Raw genomic sequence first — 24,627 nt, 5'->3', positions numbered from 1 at the left:
ACCACTTCTTTTCCAGGTTCTAGTGAGGTTCAGTAGACTTGACAGCCTGAGGGAGGCAGCAGAGCCAGTACGGTGCATTTCACTCTCAGTTTTGTCTTTGACCTGTGGCTTGACCTTAGATGAGATTACTTTACATCTGTTTGCTTCTGTTCTTCTTCCCGTTGTTGGTCTTGCTTGTCACTTGGGAGATTCTTCAGGACAGGAACTTTTGTGTATTTTGAATTTAATAAACTGCCTTGGATGGTTGGTTAAGCTGCAGTATAAATTCAGATTAATAAAAATAAATTTGGAGATGAAATTAGCAGTGTGAAGCTAGACAGATGAAAATCAAACTCTTAAATATGAAAATATTTTGAGAGACTTGATGCAGTCCTTACTTGATGTCATCAGATACTATTTTAAAGTAGAAATATCTTTTTTTTTTTCCCTGAATATGCTTATTCAAATAAATTCATGGAGTTACTTCAAAGCATCTATCAGTTTTTCTTGGTTAAATGTATAGTTGTATTAAATTCTCAAAAATAAGTTTGAGGATTTTCTCGAAGTAAGTGAGATGAAATCCCAGTCGCTGATAGCTGTGGCTGTTTGTTCTAAAGAATAAATTGCTTAAATGCTAATACTTGATACGGCTTCACTTTTTTCTTTTGGCTGTTCCATAGGGTCTTTGTTCTCAATATGAATTGACATAATATGAATATGTATGTAATTAAAACCTACCAAAAATTACATTTCTATTTCTTCTTCCCCCCCAGGGATTACTTCACACTCCAGTAGTTTGAATGTCCTATTTTTTTTTTCCAGTTTAGCTTTCCCACTCATCAAACACTGATCAGGGATTCTTTTGTGCTGGATATCCCATTCACTTTGTTCCAGGTCTGTCAGCCTCGATCCACAGTCAACTGAGTGCATCTTATTGGGATATAAGAGATGATCCTTTGCTTAAGGGATAAATATAATCAATTTTGGCAGCATGAAGTTGTGGAGTAATAGGTCAAATTGGAAGTCTTTAATGCTTTCTGAAGTATAATACATGTAGGACAACTGACATTAGGTCTAAGAAAAATGTTTACAAGGACAAGAAAGCAGATATATTGTGTTATTTTCTTCCTTGTCCTAGATACCAAAAAAACATCCTTAGGCAGAAAAGCATGTAAACATAAGAAATCAAGGGAATTCTAACACCCTGGGGGTATGGATGGTTTTAAGCAGCAGTTGAAGCACCGTGGATGTTGATTAGCTGAACACAAGGAAGATAAATTTTAGTGATGATTTGTAAAATTTTAGTAATGTTTTATTTGGTGCAAAGGATAAGCGTCAGTGACCTGTTTCCATACCTGAAAACAAGCAGCTGTTGAGGCTCTTTCTGGTGTTAACTGAGACCTCATAAAGCCTGGGTGATACTATAGATTCTGTCCTTTGTGCCTTGAATTTATTAACTTTGATACTCTTCTGTTTAGTCAAAGTGACAAACAATACATTTTACTCTTTTCTCTTTGAGCAGTTATGATATAGATTTAACTTGGTAGTGCTTCTCTTTTAACTAAAATACTTAATAATTTTTTCCAGCCCTCAAATTTTCTTGTGTTTCTCACAAGGGTAATATTTGCCATAAAAGAAAACTGTGTTGTATTAAAGAACATTAGATTTCCAAAGAGCATTGATTTTACCCATAAAAAACATTTTCTGTGTTCAAATAAAGATTTTAATATAGGATTCTTTAGAATCCTGGACAAACCCTCACCTCCCACCCCAAAAAACCCACGACCCTTTGTAAATTGAAGCCATATTGACTTGCTTTTACTGGTACTTATCACCCTACTATTTAACATCAAGCACTACATAAAACTTTGGCCTTGCTTGAGCCAAAGGAGTGTGCTGATGTAGCAGGTGGCATTAGAACCAGCTACCAGAAGGGGGGATGAGATGTCTGATTGGCTACAGATTTTCTACCTGTGCTCACAGGAGTTTCATATCTGCGATCACAGCACAGAAATGTGGGGTCTCAGAATTCATTCTGCAATCAATTCCATGTTGTGGACAGGAATATTCTTTAAAAGCTGGTTGGTGCTATCATTTTGCTGTTCACTCACTATCCCTGCCCTTATTGCTCTTTTCCCCTCTTTCTTTCCCGTTTTTCTGAGTTTCTGTTGCTTTCTGTCTTCTGCCTTCTTCTGTTTTGATGTGTGAGACCTTTTGGTGCTTACCCACTTCCATGCTGATGCCAGTGAGCAGCCATCAAGGAAGAAAACACAAGAAGGATATTTACTTATTTGCTAAAAGAGCCAAATCCTGACTCCCATCTCTTGCCATGCTGCAGACAGACATTATGGCTCTCACAACACCTCTCCTCGATTTTTTTTTCCCTGGTTGCTGTTCTCAGAAGCCACAGTTCACCCTGGTGCTGCAGAGCTAGATGTGCTCTTCTTTTCAGAGAGTTTTGAGCAATTTATCTCAAATTCCTCCTACTCTAACTTTGCTGTGGCTTTGGCTCTTCTAACCCGTGTCCTTCAGCACAGAGGCCTGTTTTTAGTTCTTCTTAGAGGCAGGACATGAAGGAGCTTTGCTCACCCTTGACTACTCTCTCCCTTTCCTAAAATGTCCTCTGCTTTGCACTGCAAAATGGGACTGGAAATGTCACTTGGGCCCAAAAGACAAATTGCTTTTTGAGATATTAAGTGAAGAAAGTTGATGAAACCATAAACTTCTCAGAATGAGCAAAGCAGAGAGACTGAACTTGAGTTATCAGTGGCATTACAATATCGGTGGACATGCCAGTTATGATCATAATGGTCATATTTGTTGGCTTATATCTAGACCTAAAAAAAAATCCCTAGAAACATTACAATATACCAAGTGCTAAATCTTGTTGGAGGCGTGTTCTGCAGAAGAAGAACCCCCTTCAGAGATGTAGAACAGCAGAAAAGTTAAAAAGGGCACCAGAGGCACCTGTAGCTCTATAGGCAGCTCTGTGGCAACCATCTACAGTGACCAAAACCATGAGATTGAATGAAATTATTGCATAAATACAGATTTACTTTTTTTTTTCTAAATTAAACAGAGCTTGGTTTTAAGTTATTTTTAGGCTACTGCATAGGATAAGTATAGAATCATGAAAGAAAGAAATGTTTTAATACTGTATGTTTTAATACTTGTTCATGAGAAGGACAATTAGTATTTTAGAAAGTAAAGGAGAAACGTTTTCTGGAAATAAAGAGGCTGCTATGAAAATGCAAGATTTTAGTGAGGTTTATTGCAAGGAACAATTCTAACTGCTAACAAACAATAGGAATGGTGAAGAGTTTGATTTCATTTTCTTAATGGGTAGAGGAAAAAAAAAGAAATTAAAGGGGGGAGAAACAATTCTTGCAGTTGGAGAGAAGAGCACTAGAAGTATCAATGCAATGCATATCTAGGAATATATTTCAATAGATGAGATTTATTTAAATATAGAACAATTGCAGCCTGTGCAGTGGAGTCAAGGACAGAGCAATGAAAGATTTCCAAAGCAAAAAGGTGGTTGGGATACATTTCTGTGTCTTTGCTTCTGAAAGTTTTGAGAACAGGTTCCAAACATATGGTTGCTACAGTTTTTTGTTAACTACCATAACTATTAAGATCCAAAAATGTTTTATCAGGAACTAAAGTTAGAATAACTCTGCTATAAATATTTTCTCTCCCTTTGAAATCTGTGCTGGAAACCAAACTTAAAAATGATATCCATAAAGTCCACTAAAAGTTATACTGCTCTGTTTAGTTCATGAAGGGAATTCTAATTACAGAATGAAACAATGGGAAACTGTAGTTTCAGTGAGTAGTATTTGATTGACCTGCATGAGAATTGGATGTGCAATTTTGTAGGAGGTAGATTGTGAGTTTGAAAAAGATAATAAAAGTACCTAGCAGCAGTTTTGGCTGCTTGGACATGAGCCAGCTGTACTCTGTTCCTAAATCTGTTCAGGGTCAGGAATCGAGGGGGCTTGACCAATCCACAGCCCATCTTGTAAAACCACAGCCTGAAGCAAACACTTTAAAGAAGGCTTGACACTTTCTAAAGGTTATAACGAGTAAATAAACCATCAAATTACTCCTCTTTTATTGTTATGGTAGCCTTTTTTATAAAAACACTTAAATCCATGTAGTCCTAAGGCGTCTAATAAAAAATGAACACTTCTAAGGTTTTGTGGGGTTTTGATACCTCATCAGAGTTATATACAATGTCGTTCTCCTAAGTATAACAAAAATGTTTTTGTCTTATTAAACAGCTGATAGAACTTCTAAAAAAAAAGTGCTTCACACAAGTTTTAAAAGCTTTCCATTCAAAATGGGTAAACTGTAGATGTCCTTTGAAAGATGTAAAAATGATGGATAAGGCTTATAACTGTTGGCGATTTCACATGAGAACGTTTTTATCATGTAATTGTCATTCTCAGTTTAAGTATTTATGATGTTTATTTTTTTCAACAGTAGTTACATACATTCACATTTTTGATAGTTTCCAGATTTTCCTTTATAATCTGGGAGTGGGTTGGAGGAGTGTTGTTCACTTAGAACTTTGGTTCTTATCCTGTTTAGTACTCCCAGCAAAGGACTTGCTTAAAATGGAATTTAATGCCATTTTCTTAAAATGTTGAGCAACACTTTTCCTAATAATATATCATTTTAATAGCATTTGTTGCTTAATGACATAAATGGTTTAAGATTACACCTTTATAAGAAGCTCTAAGTCAAACTTGTTTGGTTTTAACACTCCAGGGAAATGAAGGGGATGTATTTTCCTTCAGTACTTATAGATTAGTATCAGAAGACAGTGTCATTGCAACTCTGAAGTACTATTTGTTAGGGCAGAACTGGGAAGCATTGATAATCTCTCAAGTTCTCTTAATTTTATTTTTTTTTGCCTTAAAGCATATGAAATCTTTAGGTCTCTTCTCCATCTATATTCTACTGGTACTTACCAGAGAAGCAAAAGCTAAAGGACTTTTCTCTAGTTTTCTGTAAGCCAATATTGAATTTTGTATTTGTGTTTAGTGTTTTGTAAAATCACCTCGGGATGTATTTTGCCATTTCATTTTCTATTGATGATACAGTGGGACCATGAATCAAATATTATACTAAGCAGAAGGGGTTGCAAAATCTTCTTTAGAACTGTTTTGCACCGGTTGTTGAAGTGTTGTAAATATCCTTGTATCAAAAACTTGGAACCCTCATTTGTACTGAGTTTAGGAAAGAATTACATTTCTTAAAGATGCAGCATACTTGATAACCAAAGCATTTGTATTGTTTGCTTCACTGTGGAAGGAGAAAGAGCCCCAGTTTGTTCTTTCAGTCTGTCAGGAAATGTATTATTTCGTCCAGAGGGGATTTTTTTTTTCCTCATGGCAAGTAATAGTTGTTCATGGTACTGCAATTCAGTAGAATTTTACTTAAACCCCAGTTTTAAGGCAATAATTTTTTCGAGGCCTGCTTTTAATTTTTTACTAGGAAAATCCATTGTTTGTTTTTTTTTTTCTGAGATGTCACTGTTTTCCTAAGGATTATAATCACTTCTTGACATGTGAGTCATTTCAAGAGCACTAATTTATTCATGAATTTACATTGCAGGTTTTAAACTCTGGTGGGGAAGTTGAACTCAAAAGAGCATAAATGTGCACATAATATATCAAAATACACCGTTCAAGTATTGGGAATATTCTTTTACCCTCACACAGTCAGTTTGGCCCTTGTTGGAGCGTGTCCAACACAAGACCTCAGCAAATGTTATTAGTGCAACAATTCATCAAAGAGAAGCCTGTCTTACCTTAATGTGGTCCCCTTTTCAAGCTGATCATCAGTGTGCAGAGAAAAGGCAGGAAATCTGCCTTTTGAGGCTCAGAGTGACACATTAGTGTAGTTCCCTAGGTCTTTAAGGGATATTCATTATTTTGACTACATGCAATAAAAGGACAGTGGTGAATTGCTTATGACATGTATCACAGCCTGTTCTTGCAAGAAGTCGTGACTGTTCCACAGGGGAACCTGTTTTTCCTTTTTTTTTTTTTTTGAGTATTGTGTTTGTAAAGGAAGGCCCATGCTCATAAAAATTTGGTTCAGAAGGGAAGCTGATTCCTGTTGGGAAAATTTGACTTTAATATCAGAACGTTTCAGGGAAATTCTCATAATTTTTTACCATCTGTGATTATCAGCAGATAAGGCTCATTTGTTATCACAGTAATAGCTTGAATCTTGAAAAGGTGATTCTGAAAGAACAGGGAAACTGGAGAACACACCTTCCTGTTGCTAGTACCTCTTCTGGATTGTGAAGGAAACTTCAGACTTCAGTTATGGTCTTCTCAGATTTTCTGATAGCTCATTTTATCAAAAATGTGTTTATTATCTATGATTCTGTTTAACTTCTTTTATTTGATAGGTCTGGAGGCTTCTCGGCACGAAGGTTATGATAAACATTTAGCTTTTTCCATAATAACAGAAGTAGTTGCTGACACAAACTTTTCACTTGTCCCTAGGAGATGTCAAAAAGCATAAAGGTTCAAATGCTGTGAGTGGAATATTTAAGAAGTCCTAAAGATTCTGAGTCATTAACCACGATTATCTGTATCATTGACTACAGTGGATCCATAAAGCATTTTGCAGCTTGCTGAATTTCTCTTCATCTCCTTGTTTTGACTCTCTTCATCAGAATCATTTTTCAATGGTGAAGTCAAGTCTGGTTTATTCCCTTTGAGTCTGGTTTTGTTGTAAGATGCAGAAGATAATATGTGTGAAGAGGGAAGTATTCCTGCTAATTAAGAGAGCTGTAATCCCAGCTCCTAATCTTCTGCTATGCATTTCAATCGATGTTATTTGTTCTGCAAATTTTCTGACCAAACCAGCTGAACTCATCTGCTATTTTACCACATCCAGAGAGCTTCTGTTTCCTTTTTATCTGTGTAGTGTGCAGATACATGCTGTTGTGTGTACTGGACTGTAAAGGAAGAAGAAATATGAATACATGACTTATGTTGGTGTTTGATTTGCAGGTACTGTCTTATATTTGTTTCTTTGTTGTTTTTTTTTAACCAGGAAACGGAGACTAATTATGAAGATCAAATAAATAAAATTGTTGTAGAGAAACAGGAACTTGAATGGCAGAAGGTAACTTTCCTACATGCTCTTAGTGTTTGACCTGCAGAGATTTAATTTTAATATATTAACATAAATTGTGATTTGCTACCATTCCTCTTTTGAAGGCTGTTGTTATTTCTAGTAGTAGAATGTGCTAGCCAGGAGTTTATTGTTTAGCCATGAACATGTGTAGCTTTTATATTGATTTGGATTGTGCCTGGCCTAGAACTGTGTTTAACAAAAAACTATCAAAATATTTGGCATGACTGGAAATCTCCAGTCCAGAAGGAGGGAAGTATTGAAACAATAAGATATTTAGCTTAACGTGAGGCATGTTGACATATTAGTGTGGGGGAAGCTGTGCAGCAGCTTCTCTGTATTATGCTTGACTTTGACAAGTGCAAATACAACAAACAACTTCCCTTGCAATGTTCTGGAAGTGACAATTTTTCCAAAAAGAATTCTTTTAAACGAGAACTTGTATGTTAGACATACTCAAAAGCAGTTTGCCAGCTTTTAAACATTCAAAATGAAGTTTTCGGTAACAGAAGTCTAACGTTCTTCTTGGAGTTAGGGCTCCTGAGGTTATGCTTTCATAGGAAATCCATTCCCTTCTCTAATACAATCAAACTTATGACCCCTGTCAGTGGGTCACAGGATAAAAGGCTTCACTCTGTATATTTTATGATCACAGAAAAAACAATAATTTCAGCTCTATCCTTGATCTTGGGATTTTTAACATAGTAGTAGTAAAGGAAGACTATTTCATCTTGGAGTTCATCCTAACAATCTTAAATTAATAATCCTAACTATGTGCTTTTCTTTTCTGAAAGATATATATGTGCACAGAGAAACAGGAAACATTTTATATTTGTAAAAGCAACAGTGCTTTCAGTTTGTAACCCTTCTTTGCTTTTCTTACCTAGCACTGCAGTTCTTAATAATCTGGGTTGAAAAGAGGTGATTTCCACCCATTCTGAGACCTTAAACAGCAATTTACCATTAATAAAAAGGTGGGACTTACAGGTAATTAGGTAAACTCTCTTTTTTTTTCCTGCACATTGGCACATGGCAAAGGTAATGTAAAACAACAAGGTGTAGATTTGGGGAACTTCATGTGAGCACATGTTCTGGAACTTCAAAGAACAAGTTCATACAACTTTCTTGGAGATTCCAGTAAGATGAAAATTCTAAGTCTGGCATTTAAATTGAATTAGTGTCCTGATGGTTTCTGAATGCAGGCTCACATTGACCTCAGTAGTAGTTCAGTGCATAGGCAGCTTCCCCTGGCTTGTCAAAGATTCCATTATGTTTTTTCCTTCAGAGATTCCCCTTCAGTCAACATTTCTGTCATTCATTTTATTTTACCTTAAATTTAACAAACTAGTTTAAAATAAAGACATGACTTCAGCTAAGTTTCTGGTTTAATATTACAATTTTAAAGCAAGTATTTGTCTACATTTTGTGAATAGTGTTGCTACTCTTGAGAAAAATGTGCTAGAGTAGGGAAAACAGAATAACTGGAGAAAATACTGCTTTACATATAATGAGCATACTCATTATACTTGCTATAACATCACTATATCAAAACTGATTTTGCCTTTATTTTTAAAAAATAACTTTGTTCTTCAGTCTCCCTGCACCACGCATACATGCCATATGTGGAAAATATATTCCAAAACTGAATTTCTGGGAGAGTTATATATAATCATTGTCTTTGATAGTCTTACCTGTGAGGCTTTTTAGGAAAGGAATATTTGTAGACACTCCCCTGTCTCTTTTTAAGAGTAAAATGCATCACTTGAACATACAGTACAAGTAAGTGGTATGTTATGAAGACTTCAGTAATGCTTTTTTTTTTCATTACATCTGTGACAAAATTGTATAAAGGATGACTGTTTTATGAAGCCAAACCTATATCTCCATAAATTACTATATGATATCAACTTGAATTCCTATTATTTAAAGTAGTGTGATCTTAATTTGACAATACAGTGGATATAAAGTTTTATTCCTGTGGTGAGTAGGAAAAGTCCACTGAGAGCAGTCAATTTACTGTCCCTGCTTCTGGCTCTCTTACTGTCCTTGGCTTGCCTGTTACCCGCTGGAGAACCCGTCTTTGAACACAGTCTAAGGGCCAACCTGAGGAAAACCTTTCTCAAGACTTCTGTTTTCATGTTTTGGAATATTCATTTACCTAGTATGTGTTGTTTGTTAGATGCAGATCAAAACTTTCCCTACTTATGTTACAATGAGTTAATGAGTGAGTACATGACTGTAAACCACCATGGATTCTACTCTTGTATCAAAGGGCAACAGCTCTCAATTGTAGAATATGAAAGCAACACCAATTTGCTGCAGGAAAGCAATTTTGGAATGGGCTTTATGTTTAAAAAGCTCTCACTTTCTCAATTAAGGCAGAAGAAGAAATTAGACTTCTTGTGTGTGAAACAAATGTTCAATATATTTTCTCCCATTCATTCTTTTTAATAGTCTCGATTTATATTTGGTTTTGTGCAGCCATTTCTGATTTGTTTCCTATTTCACACGAATACATCTTACCTAAACTCATCTATATTTTGAAATAGCTATTCAAGGACAGAGCCTTTTGACTACCTTCACCTAATATATTTTAGTGTCTAGGACTTAAAGAACCTGATCTTCCATATTTGCCTTCCTTGGTAAAGGTGAAGTATCTTGAACAGAAGCATGATGCTTAAAGATGTTTGAGATTTCTAACTTGCAGAGTGTAGTATTAATCTATAAGATCATGACATGAAATAATAACAAAAAAAAGTACATCCTAACTCATTTTCTTGTTTTTATAGGTAAGAGTGAAGCCAGGCAGGAGGATGATAAAAATTTTATACTATGGCCTTACACTTAGTCTTTTCTGCCCTCCCTCAGCTCTTTCTTGTAGCTTGTTAAGTGACTAAAGTTTAAGTAAAAGCAGAATACCAGATTGTTATTTTAAATGGGATTATACTTTTAAATGGGTATTAAAATTCTATTCTAAGTACCTGGAACAGTGTCCAGATGCTGTGTTAAGATGGCAGTGGTTGTGGATTACATCTGCAGGTTGGTGGGATGGGTAAGGAGTTGCTTACAGAAGTCTTAGCAACAGGTCTGTATTCCAGAGGTGAGAATTGTTACCTGTTAAGAATTAAAAGAGAAGCTGCTACCAAAGAGATGATTATCAGTTAATAAATGCCTCTTTTTAGTCTTCAGGGTTTTTTAATCAGTCATGTCTTTCTTAGCCAGGAATCAGGTTTTTTTCTGGAAATACTACATATATGCTTTGCTCTAAGATAATATTTAAATAACACTTGTTATTTCTCATGAACAGGAGACTCTGCAGCATCAGACAGACACGTTGCAGCAACAGAACAAAGAAGCTATGGCAGCTTTTAAAAAACAGGTAGCAAAATAAGACCTTCTAGGTTTGACTGTGAGATTTTTCTAATATGATGGCATCATAGCGAGTTACCAGTTGGTGTGAAAATATTTTTCTGTTGCATAGAAAATGTTAGAATATACAGCTCAGAGAAATCATGTCCTTTTCTTTTTTCTGGACACATTATAATGCTTGTATTTTGACAGATTTTCCCACTAAGCCACTCCTCCTGGGATTTTTCTTCTTTTTTTGAAAAACTCCTAAAGAAGAAAATGCTTCTTTTAATATTTTTCTTATTCTGTTTTGGTTTTTTTTTTTGTTTTCCCCTTTAACATGGCATGACCTCTGCAAGGGTAGATTCATAAACCACAGTAAAAGATCTGCCACAGAACTTACTCTGGCCAACATGTGTCAATCTTGCATTTTACTCTCCATAATATATGATGAGTAAATATTAAATGCTGAAAGACCTTGCAGAGAACAGTCATAGGAACTGAAACTGTTGCACGTGGTGATGAAGAATTTATCACCAATGCTGCATCTCAATCCTGTCACACAAAAAAAGAAATTGGCAAGCAATTAATTTTTTGTCTTGAAAAAATAATTTGAGATTCACAGATCTCTTTTGGTGACTGTAGTTTAAAAAAAAATCAGTAATTACACTATGCAGGGTAATATAACTATATTGTCTTGTCAAGTTGCATGAATAAAAATTGATGTCATGTGTTGTATTGACTTTGTTTGTTTGTTTCTTGTTTTTTTTCCCTGTACCACTGATAATCAAGCTACAGGCAAGGATGTTTGCCATGGAAGAAGAGAAGGTACTCTGTAACTATTTGTTATTGTCATCCATCATTTGCATAAGCAAATGATCATTTGCATAAGCAAATGATAATGCCATATAACTTACCAAACAAGTATAAACTAAATAAATTGCAATTAAGTTATTTTTCCTGCTATGGCCTTTGCAAAAGGAATTTACTTCTGGGGCTTTTTTTTGTTTGTTTATAGCCTATGGAACTTACTCCTGAATTGTCACTTTAAAATTGGTTTATGCTAAAAATCAGTGGGGGAAAGAGTGTTCTTTGATATTTCTGTATTGAAGCTATACAAAATTTACTTTATTAGGGGTTGGGTTTTGGGCAAACTGTCTTTGGCCTTTCCAAGTACTAGTGAAAAATAACATTTCTAACTGGTTTAGGGAAACCAGATTTTAATAGGGCTTTTCTTGATTTAGCTGAGCCAGTTTCATAAGAAACTTGAACTAAACTGAAGCAAGATACACTTAACCCTGAATTTATGTGATTTTTCTTAACCACATGAGTTTTTATACCAAGTTGAGTGCCTGTTTCCTCCTCTGAATGAAGGATTTGCATTTAGTGTACCAGGAACCTGTTTCAAAGAGTGAAATCAATGAATGTACGTGTGTGGATTCTGTTGTTTCAATCAAATTTCCCAGTAGTTAAGAGCAGATGAGTATCTGCACATTCCATAGCAACTTGCATAGAAATTTTCAAACTGGTCAAATGGTTGGAAAGTGCATCAAAGTAAACTTTGTTTGCTGCATTTATATTTTCTGGTTATTTTCTTGGTTGTATTTGAAGTTTCTTCTTGCCAAGACTTTCTGTTTGCCCACACATACCCACTTATTAGTCTCTGATTTGTGTTTTCAGTGGCAGCTACTGTTTCAGAATTAAATTGTATGCTGATTAATTTTTCCATCTAAATACTTCCGTTGAATTAAATAGTACTTTCAGTACTTTTATACCAAAGTAACTGAAAGATTAAATGAAGCTTTCATTTTTCAAGACAGAGTTGAAAGACCAATATTTGCTCCAGTTGAGATTAGGTGTACTATTAATCATCAGGATGGTTTCAGGAGATTGCCCAGCCAGCACTATGTTAGAAATGTCTGGAACATGCAGGGGTGGTTGAATGGATGCATTTGTGTTCCCTGGTGTATTCTCTGATATTTGATTCTGCTCTCCACTGGGTGCTGCCTAAGATTCTTATCTGATTTAATTCTACTGAAGTCCTTTGACTTTGTTCACGTGCTCATTTTATACATGTGTGTGTGTGTGTGTATGAACACACATGTATATTTATATTTATATATAGAAAAATACAAACTGTACTTAGTAATTCTGTTGATAGCAGCTTACAGTTCAGTCTTTGTGGTTTGGAAAAACTGAGTGAGTTGCTTCTCTGAAGACCCTTCTACAGCAGATAAGAAAATGGATTTACCTGAAACTTTTTTTTTTTATATTTAGTGTCTTTGTTCTAAATTAAAATAACTTATTAATTCTGCCTTTGTCAGACTTGTCTCTCCAAGAACAAAAAATTTTAAGACTTGCTGAGTATGGTCATAAGTGGTGAAAATATGCTATTGTGTTTTCACTTTTCTTTGTATACCAATATATTTCTACAGTTTAAGATTATTTAGCTGAATTTATCACCAATGACTTGTTCTGTCATAGCAGAGTCCAAATTCATTTTTGTAACATTCTTTTTGATGAATTCTTAATGTCAATGCATTTATCCCACCCAAATCCTGAAGTACAGTTTTGTTGAAAGGGAAAATACCAACTTGCTGTAGAAACAAAAGAAAAAGAAATTGATGGACTGAAAGAAACATTAAAAGCATTACAGGTAAGCTATTATTTTTGTTAAATGACTTTTTTTTTGGTATTGGTTTTGGGTTTAGTTTTCTTGCTAGTAAGAAAATAGTTGTTTTTAAGAGGGTCTTTAAGGCCTTCTCATCTAATCTTTCTAGGACATGTGGACATGTGACACCTGACTAACACTGAGTTTCTGTTCTAATCTTCAGTGCCAAGACTACTCTAAGGTAGCCCCTTCCAACTATTGTTCTCTTCCTCCAGAAGAACTGCAGGCCCAAAGGTTCAGATAGTGTGTGAAGTGGGCTTGCTTTTCACTTCCACAGTCTTCCTGTTTCTTTCTATTCTTGTCATCTTACTTCTCAGCTGTCTGGAGTCTCTGGGTTTGGACTCCTAAACAGAAATAAGTGTTCGCTCTGGGCCTCCAACTTGCAGTGCTACCTGTGGTTTTGGGTATTTTCCTTTGTTTCACTGGGAGGTGTCTGTATTTACCACTTAATCCATGGTTTAAGACCAAAGCAGATATGTTGAAAATTGATTATAAGCATTGTAATTCATTGTCAGATTTCAGGTATTACCAGGAACTAATTATTTTTCTGCTCTAAACTGAGTGGGATAATAATTAATTCTATTGAAAACAAATTAGTTATAATGGATTATTACCATGATTTTGCAACTTGCTTTGGTTCTTATCAACATTCTGTTGTGATGGGATGCATTTACATGGTATCAGATTGTTTATTTAACCATGTAGTTAGCACTAAATGTATCTTGGGAGCAAAAATTAATTCCCATGGTTGGCCTTCTGTGCAGCGTCTGTAAGGATTTTGTTGCCTTGTTCAAACCTTGGCATAGCACAGATGATGTAGAATATCCCTCCATGGTCTGCTGAACATAATATGTGGACAGAAGGAGGAATAAAAGATTCCACTGGCCTTTCTCTTGTAGGATAAAACAGAAATTTAAAAGAAGCTTAACTGAAATGTTTCGTGTTCACAGATCAAACATTGGTGTTACAGTTTAGTTCATATCTAGGAAATTCTGCTGTGGCTTGAGGAAGCAGGAGGTCACAATGAACATGTCATCCCAGGAAAATTGTTTGGAGGAATTTTAAATTTGATTCCATATTCCTCTCTATCCAGAGAGTCAGAATTCTACCTTAAAATGATGGTTCTCTTGGTTTTTCCTGGAAATAATGTTTTCTGTATAAGATTTGCACACACTGGGTTCTTTGAAGTGACTCTTTTTTTTTTCCTTTTACTCTTCAGTGTAGTTCAAATCAAAATACTCTGTCAATGGTGTATTAAAATAGTGTTAATGGCTTCTAATGTCAGCTGAATATTATTAAAGCATGTGAGATTGATACAATATCTCTTTATAGGCTACCATTCAGAATATCTAACTTAGATGGTTTTGGGCTTTTTTTTTTCCAACAGGGAACAGACATATATTCCTGTAGGAGTTGAGGGAATACTTTAATTACTATCTCTGTTTTCTTCTTTCTAAGAGTCCATTTACACTTTATTTTTATACCTGTCAGAAAACACAAGGTTTTATGCATTTTTTTCAAAACTCCTCTAGTAACAAATCAGTGTAAAGTGGTTTTACGTAATTTAAATATTGAAGTGAAATTATGTAAAATGAATCTAATAATAGTGTCATCATTAATTCAAAACTAGTACTACTGTGTTGGATGGATTGGCAACAAATGCAATTGAATGTTAGGTATAACAATGCCTAAATATGCAGGTTGTTGTCAGAAGAAATGTGAGTACAGTTCATTGAATAACTCTCTTGTTTTACAGATTTCAAAATACACTTTACAAAAGAAACTGAATGAAATGGTAAGAAATTATTAAAAGTAAGAAAATAAGGAAGAATTTTTATGTAAAGAGAATGTCTGCTTAGAGCATAAATCAGTGCTAACCAAGTTTAATACTTAAATGATGTGTGATAATTATTACAAATAATGCAAGGAAGTGCCTCAGCTTCGAATGTGAAAAACTTACAAATGCAATGTTTTTAGGTTTTTATAGTGTGATAGCTACTGTTTAGCATGTGGCATTTTTTCTCATTGAATTAAAGTAGAATAGGTACATTTGTTCTCTTTATAGATTAAAAATTTTTTATAAACTCTGATTTGAATAATATAATTATATTTCTGATAAGATCTAGCATATTCGTCTCAAAAAGTAATGGGCAATTCCAAGAAGTTTTTGGTTTTGCTTTTAAGAAAAAACGCTGTTTTTCCTCTCACTCTTTTTTACTCCTTTTCTCAGAATTACTTCTTGACATCAGTTCCCCTGAACAGTTTAGATTTCACCCAGTCCAGCTCACTCCCTTTGACACAGAGAATAAATTTATACAGAGTGACAGCATGGTTGCTCTGAACCCTGTTGTCTGTTTTAGGAAGCGAAAGAGTGAGCTGCAGAAACACTGCTAGGCTTGGTTGAATAAATGCTGTGAAAATTCTGCTGCTGCTCAACTGGAAAGGATAAAGATAATATTGTCAGACCATTACAAACTGTGATTTTAATTAAGAAGCTCAAAAAACTAGAGTCCAGTTTAGCTTTAAGTACCATGACATTTGTACTGAAAGTCATCTTCAACGCTACAGTGGTTTTACACAAAATATGGTGAAATTGAATAATGTGCCCTCTGACCTGGGAGATAAGGCTACAAGTTAAAGATCAAAGGCAACATAAAATGTGGTTTGTCTTACTTCACTTTTAACTTGTATTTGTTCTTCAAATGCATCTGATCTAAAAACGTGTTAAAAATTTACGAAATTATTGGACTTACATTTAGGTCATTTCACATATGATCTTTCTTTCATAACTTACGAGCTCAGTCTTCCATGTGAGTGAGAATATTTAAATGACAACACCTTTTCTATAAGCTGGAAATGCATCTGTGTTGCTTAAACGAATATCTTCCTTTCTTACGTTTGGAAACTTTTCAATAATTGATTATTTGAATATTTTGAAAACATTGGGGTACTGTACCTTTGATACAGAGTATGGTAATTAAAAACACTATTGAGTGGGGCACAAGATCCTAGAAATCCTGTTTTGCAGGTAGCATTCAATGTAACATGTACAGTTTGGACTTATTTATGGGAAGATGCCTTGATATGAAATGATGCAAACAAAAAACCCACAAGGTAGACAGAAGTGAGTTCTTCCCTGCAGCCTTATGCAGGTTTTAGACCAGGTCAAATTCTACCAACTTTACTCCTTGAGTAGTTGCAGTGAAAAAGATATGTTCAAGGTGTCAGAGTAGTAGGTGCCCACGTAGACTCTGGGTCATTGCAAATGGCAGGGTGTTTAAAAGTAAAATTGGTTGAAACTCCAAACCATTCATTTATTTGAGGTCCATTTCTAATTCAGTTTTAGCTTTGTTAAAGACAGATTGGATCATGCCCTGGCTTGTGTTTTGAGAGTAAGCAGATGTGCTGTTCAGTTTATATCTGGCACTTTAGAAACCCTGCCAGGCAGTGAAGGAGCTTCTGTGCATGCCAGGGACTGAGCATGCCTTACTGATGGAGCATTTCATTCTGCTTTTGTTCCTTTAATTCTGTTCTTCTAGTCTAATATATGCAATGTTAATACTTCACATATACACCATATTTTAGCATGCTATCCACTGAAGTTTATGTGAAAATTTAGTGCTGGTATAAATTTTACAGTACATGCTATAATTTTGAGATAGCGGAAGCTTTTGTTTCAAATTGAAAGACTGCATAGAGACAAAGAAATAAAAGATTTCTTTTTCATCCATCTTTCTTTTGTTGTTTCCACAATAGAAGTGTTGATTATTGCATGCTGTGCAGTGGCTTTGCACCTCACTGCATATGGACAGTAGTGCTCATGCAGTCAGGAGGCTACGGGGTGGATACTGCAAAGCCAGCTCTCTTGACAGAGTACACTTGAGTGTGAGCTCTGTATTGCATTCTTTAATTGCTGCTGAAATAAGGACATAACTGCCCAGAAATGGCTGTGGTTGGGTTTTGGTTACCTGGCAGGTGATTCACTGTAGAATGCCAGAACTCTCTATGTGTAGCATCTGTTCTTGTCTTCCCTTATGAACTCACGTTGGCTGATCCTGGGCGTGTCTGAGAGAGTGAGCATTTGGAGTTGTTTGTCTTCTGCAGTACCTAAATCTTAAATATATATATATATATATATGTTGTAGTGCTAAAATGTAAAAAAATCCCAAGAATGAGATTGAGGCTGGTGTTGACTGCTTTAGAAACCAAATCTGTGCCCTTCAGAAGAGCAAGATCTCTATGTAGTCAGTGAGGGACAGTGAGTACAGTAGATGGGGTGGGTGCCTCTGTGCAAGACTGCTAACTAGTCCAGTTTCACTTGCTGACTGTATTTGTCCTGGTAAACTAAATGTGTGTGAAACCACTTTGTGAAGCTGCAATGAAATGGTCTAGGTCGAATAAACTCTATTACTCTTCAGAAAAGAGGGAAACTGGATCTAAATAACCCACATTGTTCCCAGCAGAGAGTCCCTCAACTCTGCCCAGGACCTCCTTGCATGAGTCCTACCTGGCATAGGCCAACATGTGTCAGGGATATTTTAATAACAGTACTGGCATTTCCTGAAAGCTTCCCTGCCACCATTTAGTTTTCTAATACAGATGTAGTTGCCACGTGAATTGTAAAGTAATTACTGCAAAATGTATAAAATATATGAATATATGAATGTGTTAAGTATATGAAACCTTAAAAGTTCGTTTGTTCTTAATAATCTATGATAGGAATGTTATTTTTATTTCCTTCCTGCATTTTTAGGAGTTTGCCTGTATTCATACTGTGTTGTTTAAAAACACAGTGAGAAGGCAGTGATATAGGAAAAATTACTTTTAAGTAGAAAAATGGTAGGAACTAAAGGATCTATTGTGGAAAAAAATCCCTATTTCGAAGATTTACAATTGGTAACCCTTTGCATAATTTTCACATGATCTTGCCTTAGGTCTCCGTGCCACTGCATCTCCTTTGTTTCTCTGACACTTTCACCTCCCAATTACCACCTTCTGCTTCACTGAGTACCTCTGACTAGTGACTCAATTTCCAGAATATCTTTGAGATATGAGCAATTCCCTCTTTGTGTTCCTCCAGTCACCTACTTGACCCTGAGCTATTTCTCTGGTCTAGTTCCACCAAGAAATCATTGTGCCTCAACAAACCATATGGCCACAATCAATTCCACTCCCCATCCCAGCTTATCTTTATTACTAGTGGAGGGCAGGGCAATAATTCCTGTTCTTGCAGTATCAGACATTAGGAAGAGGAACCAAGATTCTGTGGGTCTTACTCCAGCTCCAGGGTCATCCCCTCCCTATCCTGCAGTGTCTCCTGATGTTTCTTGCTTGTCTTCTATGGAAAATATTTTATGACCTTTTCACTGTGAGCAGAGGAATCATATACTCAGGCTTTTATTTTATAGTGCACTAAGCCTAGAGAGCAACTTGCCATCAAAAATCATATTTAGGCAAGTGGTGAGCTCTTAATAAAACTCTTGCAGAGAGAGCAGGCCAGTTCCTTTTTTTTTTTTTCCCCTGGAAAGAGCCTTGTGAAATAGCAAAGCATATTTCTACTTTTTGAGAGAGGAGGAGGGAGCATTAACACTGTCTTGCTGACTTAAGAAATAAATTGGGATAACACTAAGAAAAAATCCATATTAAAAAAGTGCAAACCCCCTCAGGTCTTGCCACAAGTCTCAAATCAGCGATGCCTCCTGTTCCTCAGTCTCTTAGAATAAATACACCTGAGTGACTATCAGGAAAAACAAAGAAAATTTTTCCTTTTAATTTTTCTGTTATAAAATCCCCCTCCTGGCATTAGTTAAGCACAGTTCTTCAACAGTTAACTTCTGATTAGGGAAAAGAGAAAGTATATGAACATTCTCAACCTACATTCCTTGCAGTGAGTCTGTAAGTGGTGGTGTTTCTTTACCAGTGCTTCCATTATGACTTTCCATTTGCTGTAGTGTGTTTAATTTCATACCTTATAAAACATGAGAAATTTGTATTGTATATCCTGTTTTGCTGGCCTTATGGTGGTCATTTCTTTTGATTACTCTCAGCTTTTATTATCCTCTGATGCTTGGACATGTATTGCATTTGTTACTGTGTGGAAATGGAGCCTTGCATAACCCAACCAGACTGGGCCAGATGCATCCTTGTGTAACCTGAATTTACACACAGGGATGAATTTGGCCCAAGTAATTTTAATTGCTGTGTTACTTTAGTGTAGATAAGAAATGGATTAGATATTTAAATAAATGGTTATCCTTTCTGAGGAATTAATTTAACCCATTCTCTTCAGAAAAAAATTAATTTTAAAACTGACCAAATAGTACCTACACAGCTATTAACAACAAAACAATACAAAGAGGAACACAAAAAATTTGGTACATGTGAAAGAAAGGATAACAAATAGCTTTAAAAAAAATCAGTGGCATGTGTCACTGAATAGTTTGCTGTGAATATGTATTTTCAATTGCTCCTCACAAAATGAGAGATTGGTAAAAGTCAGTAAATACATTTTAATGAATTACCACATGGGTTTCATTGTGGTAAAATATTACTTAGGCCAACATGTCAATAGAAGTAAAAATAAAGTGTTAGATATTTATGAAAGTAGTTAGAAACTTCCCTACAGATACATAATCTTAAAGTAGAAACGAATTAATCATATTTCAAGATACTAGAACTGCTAATTGACACTGAGGGATTAATAATTACTCATTAAAATGTTACTTATATTTTCCTAGGAAACATAGGCTATTAATCTGCATTAGTTTCACTAGTCTAAATCAAAGTCATCACTACTATAGAATTGCTTGATGCACTTCTGATTTTTAGCAAAAGTGTTGAAATTCTTTTATTTAGGTGTGTCAAGTACACAAACTGTCTCCTGATTGTTCTTGGGCTGTGTCATTTTTGGCAGTCCCAGAACTGGAATGGATGAGGCTCTCAGGTGTCTCTGGAGGTGGCTCAAAGCAGGGTCAGCTGGAGCTGGTGGCACAGAGCCTTGTCCAGTTGGGTGTCAGTATGTCCACAGACAGAGGCTGCCTCTGCAACCTGCTCCAGTGTTTGACCACCCTTACAATACAGGTTTTTCCCCTCAAGTTTAAGTGCAATTTCCTCTTTCACTTTGTGTCAATGAGCACCACTGAAAGGAGTGTGGCTGTAATTTCTTCATTCCTTGCACACACACACCTCCCCCCCACCACCACCCACACCCCTCCCCTACATACACATTCACCAGATCCCTCCCTCAGCCTTTCCTCACGTGTCAGGTGCTCAAAGCCCTTGATTACCATATTTACAAGCACCATATTACAAAGCACCCTGTACTTTGAACAGTGCTGTTGTTGGTAAAAAACCTGTTTGAGTGTTTATTGCAGTATAGCCTAAAAAGTTGTCATTGTTGATTAAAAGCATGTTCTGCTGGAAAGCATTTCAGAGCATAAAAGGAAGACAGTGCTTTTACTAACGGCTTTGCAAATGTGGCTTTGAAGAATGGCTTGCTTCTGTTGTGTAAGAGGAGAGAGTAAATGTCCATAGGCCTTATTTTCACGATGAGTACACTGGTACTGATGCCAAAGTTCAAGGAGCTTGTTTTCTCACCTGTCTCCAGCCACTTACTACTTTGTGCCCTGGGCTCCTCTGTGAAGTTGCTGAGACAGTGGGTTGTGGGGAAAACTTGAGATTAGGATTTGAAAGCAGTTTGTACAGTTCTGCAGGCATTTACATGAAGGTTCTTCTAAATATAAGGGACGACATATGAAAATATGTAAAAGTGCATTTTTGGTAATCTAACACACAGGTGAAGGTCTTCCTGCTATCTGAAAATGGGAACTGATAACTAGGTATGAAATAAACAACTGAGATATTCTGGGAACGATTTTGCATTTATGTTCCACTCAGAAGCATTTGGAGAGCTACTTACTGTCAGTAAATGTGTGCTTCATTTATGTCCCTGACAGGATCAGAAATTACAGATGCACTCGACAGCGAAAGAGGAGCATCATAAGAAGCTGAACGAAGTCGAGAGGTGTTATGCTACTGTTGCATCTCAGTTTGGAATCATAAAGGGGGTCCATGGAAAACTAGAGCACAGTGGTATGTATGTCTTAAATGTCCTCCTGAATTTGATTTTTCTGTGTTTTGACAGCACTGAGTTGGAGACACCTGACAACTCAAAAAAATAGCAGCTGCCCTGGGCCAAGTGCTGCTCTTTGCTGATGCACCACTACAGTTGTGTGTGGGACCACACAGGAAATTATACTGAGGAACTGATTTGTGATCAGAACAATCCAGCGGTAGATCCATCCCTTTCCAAAAAAAAACCCAGACCAGAATAAACCCAATCAAAAAACACTCAAAAAAGCAGCTTAATTTGAACCAACTCCCTGTTGCCATTCAGCATAACCAGCTTAAAGCAGTTGTACCAGTGAAAATGAGGGGGTGAAAGTAAAGGAATTAGCAAACAGGGGAAAATGAATGCTTTTTAAATGTAGGTTTAATGTTGGAAAATGGATGAAGACCATTAATGAAATAATAAAAATTATTTTCTTGTACAGAAATATAAAATCTTAAACCAGTTCAATAAATAAATAGGGTGTTATGAATAATTTTGTGCAGTTATCATTGTTATGTAGATTCTTGTTATGGGTCTATTCAAGCTTTATAAATCTGTACCACATCCCCATTCATGTGCTGAAACATAACAAAATTATTTGTGAAACTACCAACAGGCAAAAATACTATTCCACACACTTTTATTTTCTATAAATATTTAATTTTTATCTGTCAAATAATTACTCGGATAACCAGGTAATAAAAATACCTCATTGAAATGAAGTTTTGTACGTGTTAATTTGAAAGAGAGATCCTTGTTTCTCATAGCAAAGTGATAAATTTCCATGCAAACATCACAGTGTATGTTTGGAATATAGACTTTTGTATTGTTTCATGTGCCTGGAGTTTGCATCCATGTAAACACATACACAGGACATAAACAAAAATAAGTGTTATTAAGGAAAAGAAGTAGTTGTATCACTGAAAACAAAACCAACCACCAACAAAAACAACAAACTCAATCAATCAAACAAACAAAAAACCATCCAGAACACCAAAAAACTTTTCAAATACTGAATCTTACTAAATTTTTAGTTTCTGCCTGAAACCAAAAATTTTATTTTCAAATTTAGTTTGAATAAACTGGTGACATATTCTGTGTATATTTGTGATATTTCAGTACCTCCAGTTATTTTTTGTATTCAATTTTTTATGAGGTTAATTTTTAATATTAAAAACATATGAAGATAAAATATTGCTGTGTTTTGCTTTTATTTACATTGGACAGGGGTTTACTGTTATATCAAATACAAAAGTCTTTTTGCAATGTCTAGGAAAAATAACAATTACTCTCAGTACTTATTACATTTGAATGATAAAAAACCCTTTTTTTTTTTGCCGTGTTTCTACTTACATTTATCAGTAATTACAAAGTGAACCTCTAGAAAAGATTAAGTGGGTTACTAACTGCTTCTGTTCAAGGAGCCAACATCTTCACCAGTTTGACTCTAGTGTGTCTTTACTGCAGAGAATTCAATTTGCATGGCAGCGTGTGAGATGTGCAATAGGCATGGAGGTGACCTGTAAATTCTGAGCAAGAGACTGCTCTCAGTGGGAAGGTCAGGCAGGAAAGGGTAGGAACAATTTTGTGCAAATGGTTTAAATTTATAAACTGCTTGTTCTTTATCTGCCATATTAAAGCAATATGTAGGGACACAAGGAAGTGGAAATCGATGTGTTATAGTGCTGTGGAGGGAAAATACCAGAATTGGTAATAAATCCAGAACTTTATTGGCTAACTAATGTCCCACTATTAGTACTTTAAAGCAAGAGAGTGAGCACATGACTCTTGTTGAAGGATAGGAGAGAGTTTTACCAATTTTTGCTTGCTTGTATGTGTATGGGCTTTTCCTAAGCTGTATCAGAAGATAGCTGTTACGTTCTTCAGTATTTTAATGTTTAAAGCACATATTCTCACACAAAACTGCAAAATTGCTTCTTGTGTTGTAAGGCTGATGTCCACCTTCCCCCATGATGGAGCATCTTTAGCAGAAAAGGGAAGGACTTTCTGGGTGTGATGGAGTGTGCAGAGCTCCTGTATTCAAGTGTGGTGCCAGAAGAAAAAAGATTAGGAGTGAATGAAGAGGAATCAGAAAACAGAAAATGCTAAAGAGACACCTCAGAGGATGAAAATACTAAGATTGAATATAGGTGACTGAAAAAGTCCAGGGGCCAGTGAATATCTTCAGTTTTTCATTGTGGAATTTCAAGCAATTTCCCAGTGATATCTTGACTTGTATAAAGTCTGAGAGAAAATTCCCTTCCCTTTCAGAAGAGACAGAGGTTACTCTTAGAGTTTTCTGCTGCATTATCCCCTGCTGTTTGCTATCTCCCATGGCCTACATGCATATAACTCTGTACATCTGTTAACTCAATTATTTGTATGTTCTGTCCATTATGGCCCATTGTGTTCTGTGTTCCTCTGAAAATCACAAGCAAAGCCTTAGTTAAAAAACAAAAACAAAACTAGGATTAGTTAAAAAACAAAACTAGGATTCAAAGTTCATGGACAAGTGATCCTAAAAAAATGTCATCAAGTTACACTAAAAATTAAATTAGAATTAAAAACAAAAAACGCAAACCAACATAGAGAAGAGTCTTCTCTCATTGTTTGAGGTACAGAACAACTGGTACCACCTGATGTAATCCTCCAGTATTGTATCACACCACACAGAAAAAAATCAATGAATCATATTTTCAGTTTTAGTCTCCTTTCCACGAAGATGTTTAGTTATTTTATGAGTTATATATGCGTACGTTGCAGTTGTAAATCAAATATTGATAGAAGTCTTTATTAACATGGTTTCACTTTTGTTTGAAGTGCAGGAAGCCATACAGCACAATAAGAAACTGACAGCAGTGAACAAAAGACAAGAGACTGAAATAAGTAATCTGAAGGAAGTAAGTATGGGATGCATTTCTGAAAGTAGAAACAGGACTCTCTGGGACTTCCAAAAACCTCTGCAGTATTAATGGGAGTAGTGGACAAGCAGCAGAACAGTTTTTCATTCTGTGACATGGCTAAATTAGTCTCATGCTTCCACAGATACTTCAATTAAAATTGGAGCAGCTCTGAATAATTTCTCTAACATGGGAATTTTTATTTACCTCTACAGCATCCTGCTTGTTTCTTGCTAATTATTAATGACCTCTCTTCTTCCTCTGCTGTGTTGTCATTGCTTCTCCCATCTGATGTGGAAAGGTGTTTCCAGTCTAGTCAGAGATGATAAACTGTGTAAGTGAATCTCTGACAGAAGTGGGAGAGTTTTGTGACAGGCAGCTGAGACACTGGATTATAATAATTTTATTTACGAAGAAGTTGTCTGGCCACTGAGCTCTTTTCTCTCTGCATCTCTTCA

The 24,627-nt window shown here is 35.8% G+C and overlaps 1 protein-coding gene across 6 annotated transcripts in view; it reads left to right on the top strand.

Moving 5' to 3' along the window:
* Window positions 1-24,627, top strand: part of CCDC73 (coiled-coil domain containing 73) — a 77,916-nt gene that overhangs the window by 25,649 nt on the left and 27,640 nt on the right. For all 6 annotated transcript variants that reach the window (XM_064657058.1, XM_064657062.1, XM_064657059.1 and 3 more), the window contains 7 exons: window positions 7,060-7,131; window positions 10,448-10,519; window positions 11,281-11,316; window positions 13,070-13,144; window positions 14,916-14,954; window positions 21,115-21,250; window positions 24,090-24,169. In XM_064657058.1, coding sequence (XP_064513128.1) covers window positions 7,060-7,131; window positions 10,448-10,519; window positions 11,281-11,316; window positions 13,070-13,144; window positions 14,916-14,954; window positions 21,115-21,250; window positions 24,090-24,169 — 510 coding nt within the window. The remainder of the gene's footprint in view (window positions 1-7,059; window positions 7,132-10,447; window positions 10,520-11,280; window positions 11,317-13,069; window positions 13,145-14,915; window positions 14,955-21,114; window positions 21,251-24,089; window positions 24,170-24,627) is intronic.

Source organism: Pseudopipra pipra, chromosome 6 (genome assembly GCF_036250125.1).
Source record: "Pseudopipra pipra isolate bDixPip1 chromosome 6, bDixPip1.hap1, whole genome shotgun sequence".
NCBI classification, from domain to species: Eukaryota; Metazoa; Chordata; class Aves; order Passeriformes; family Pipridae; genus Pseudopipra; species Pseudopipra pipra.
The sequence above is the reverse complement of the archived record's forward strand: the minus strand, read 5'-3'. Positions and strand labels throughout refer to the sequence as shown.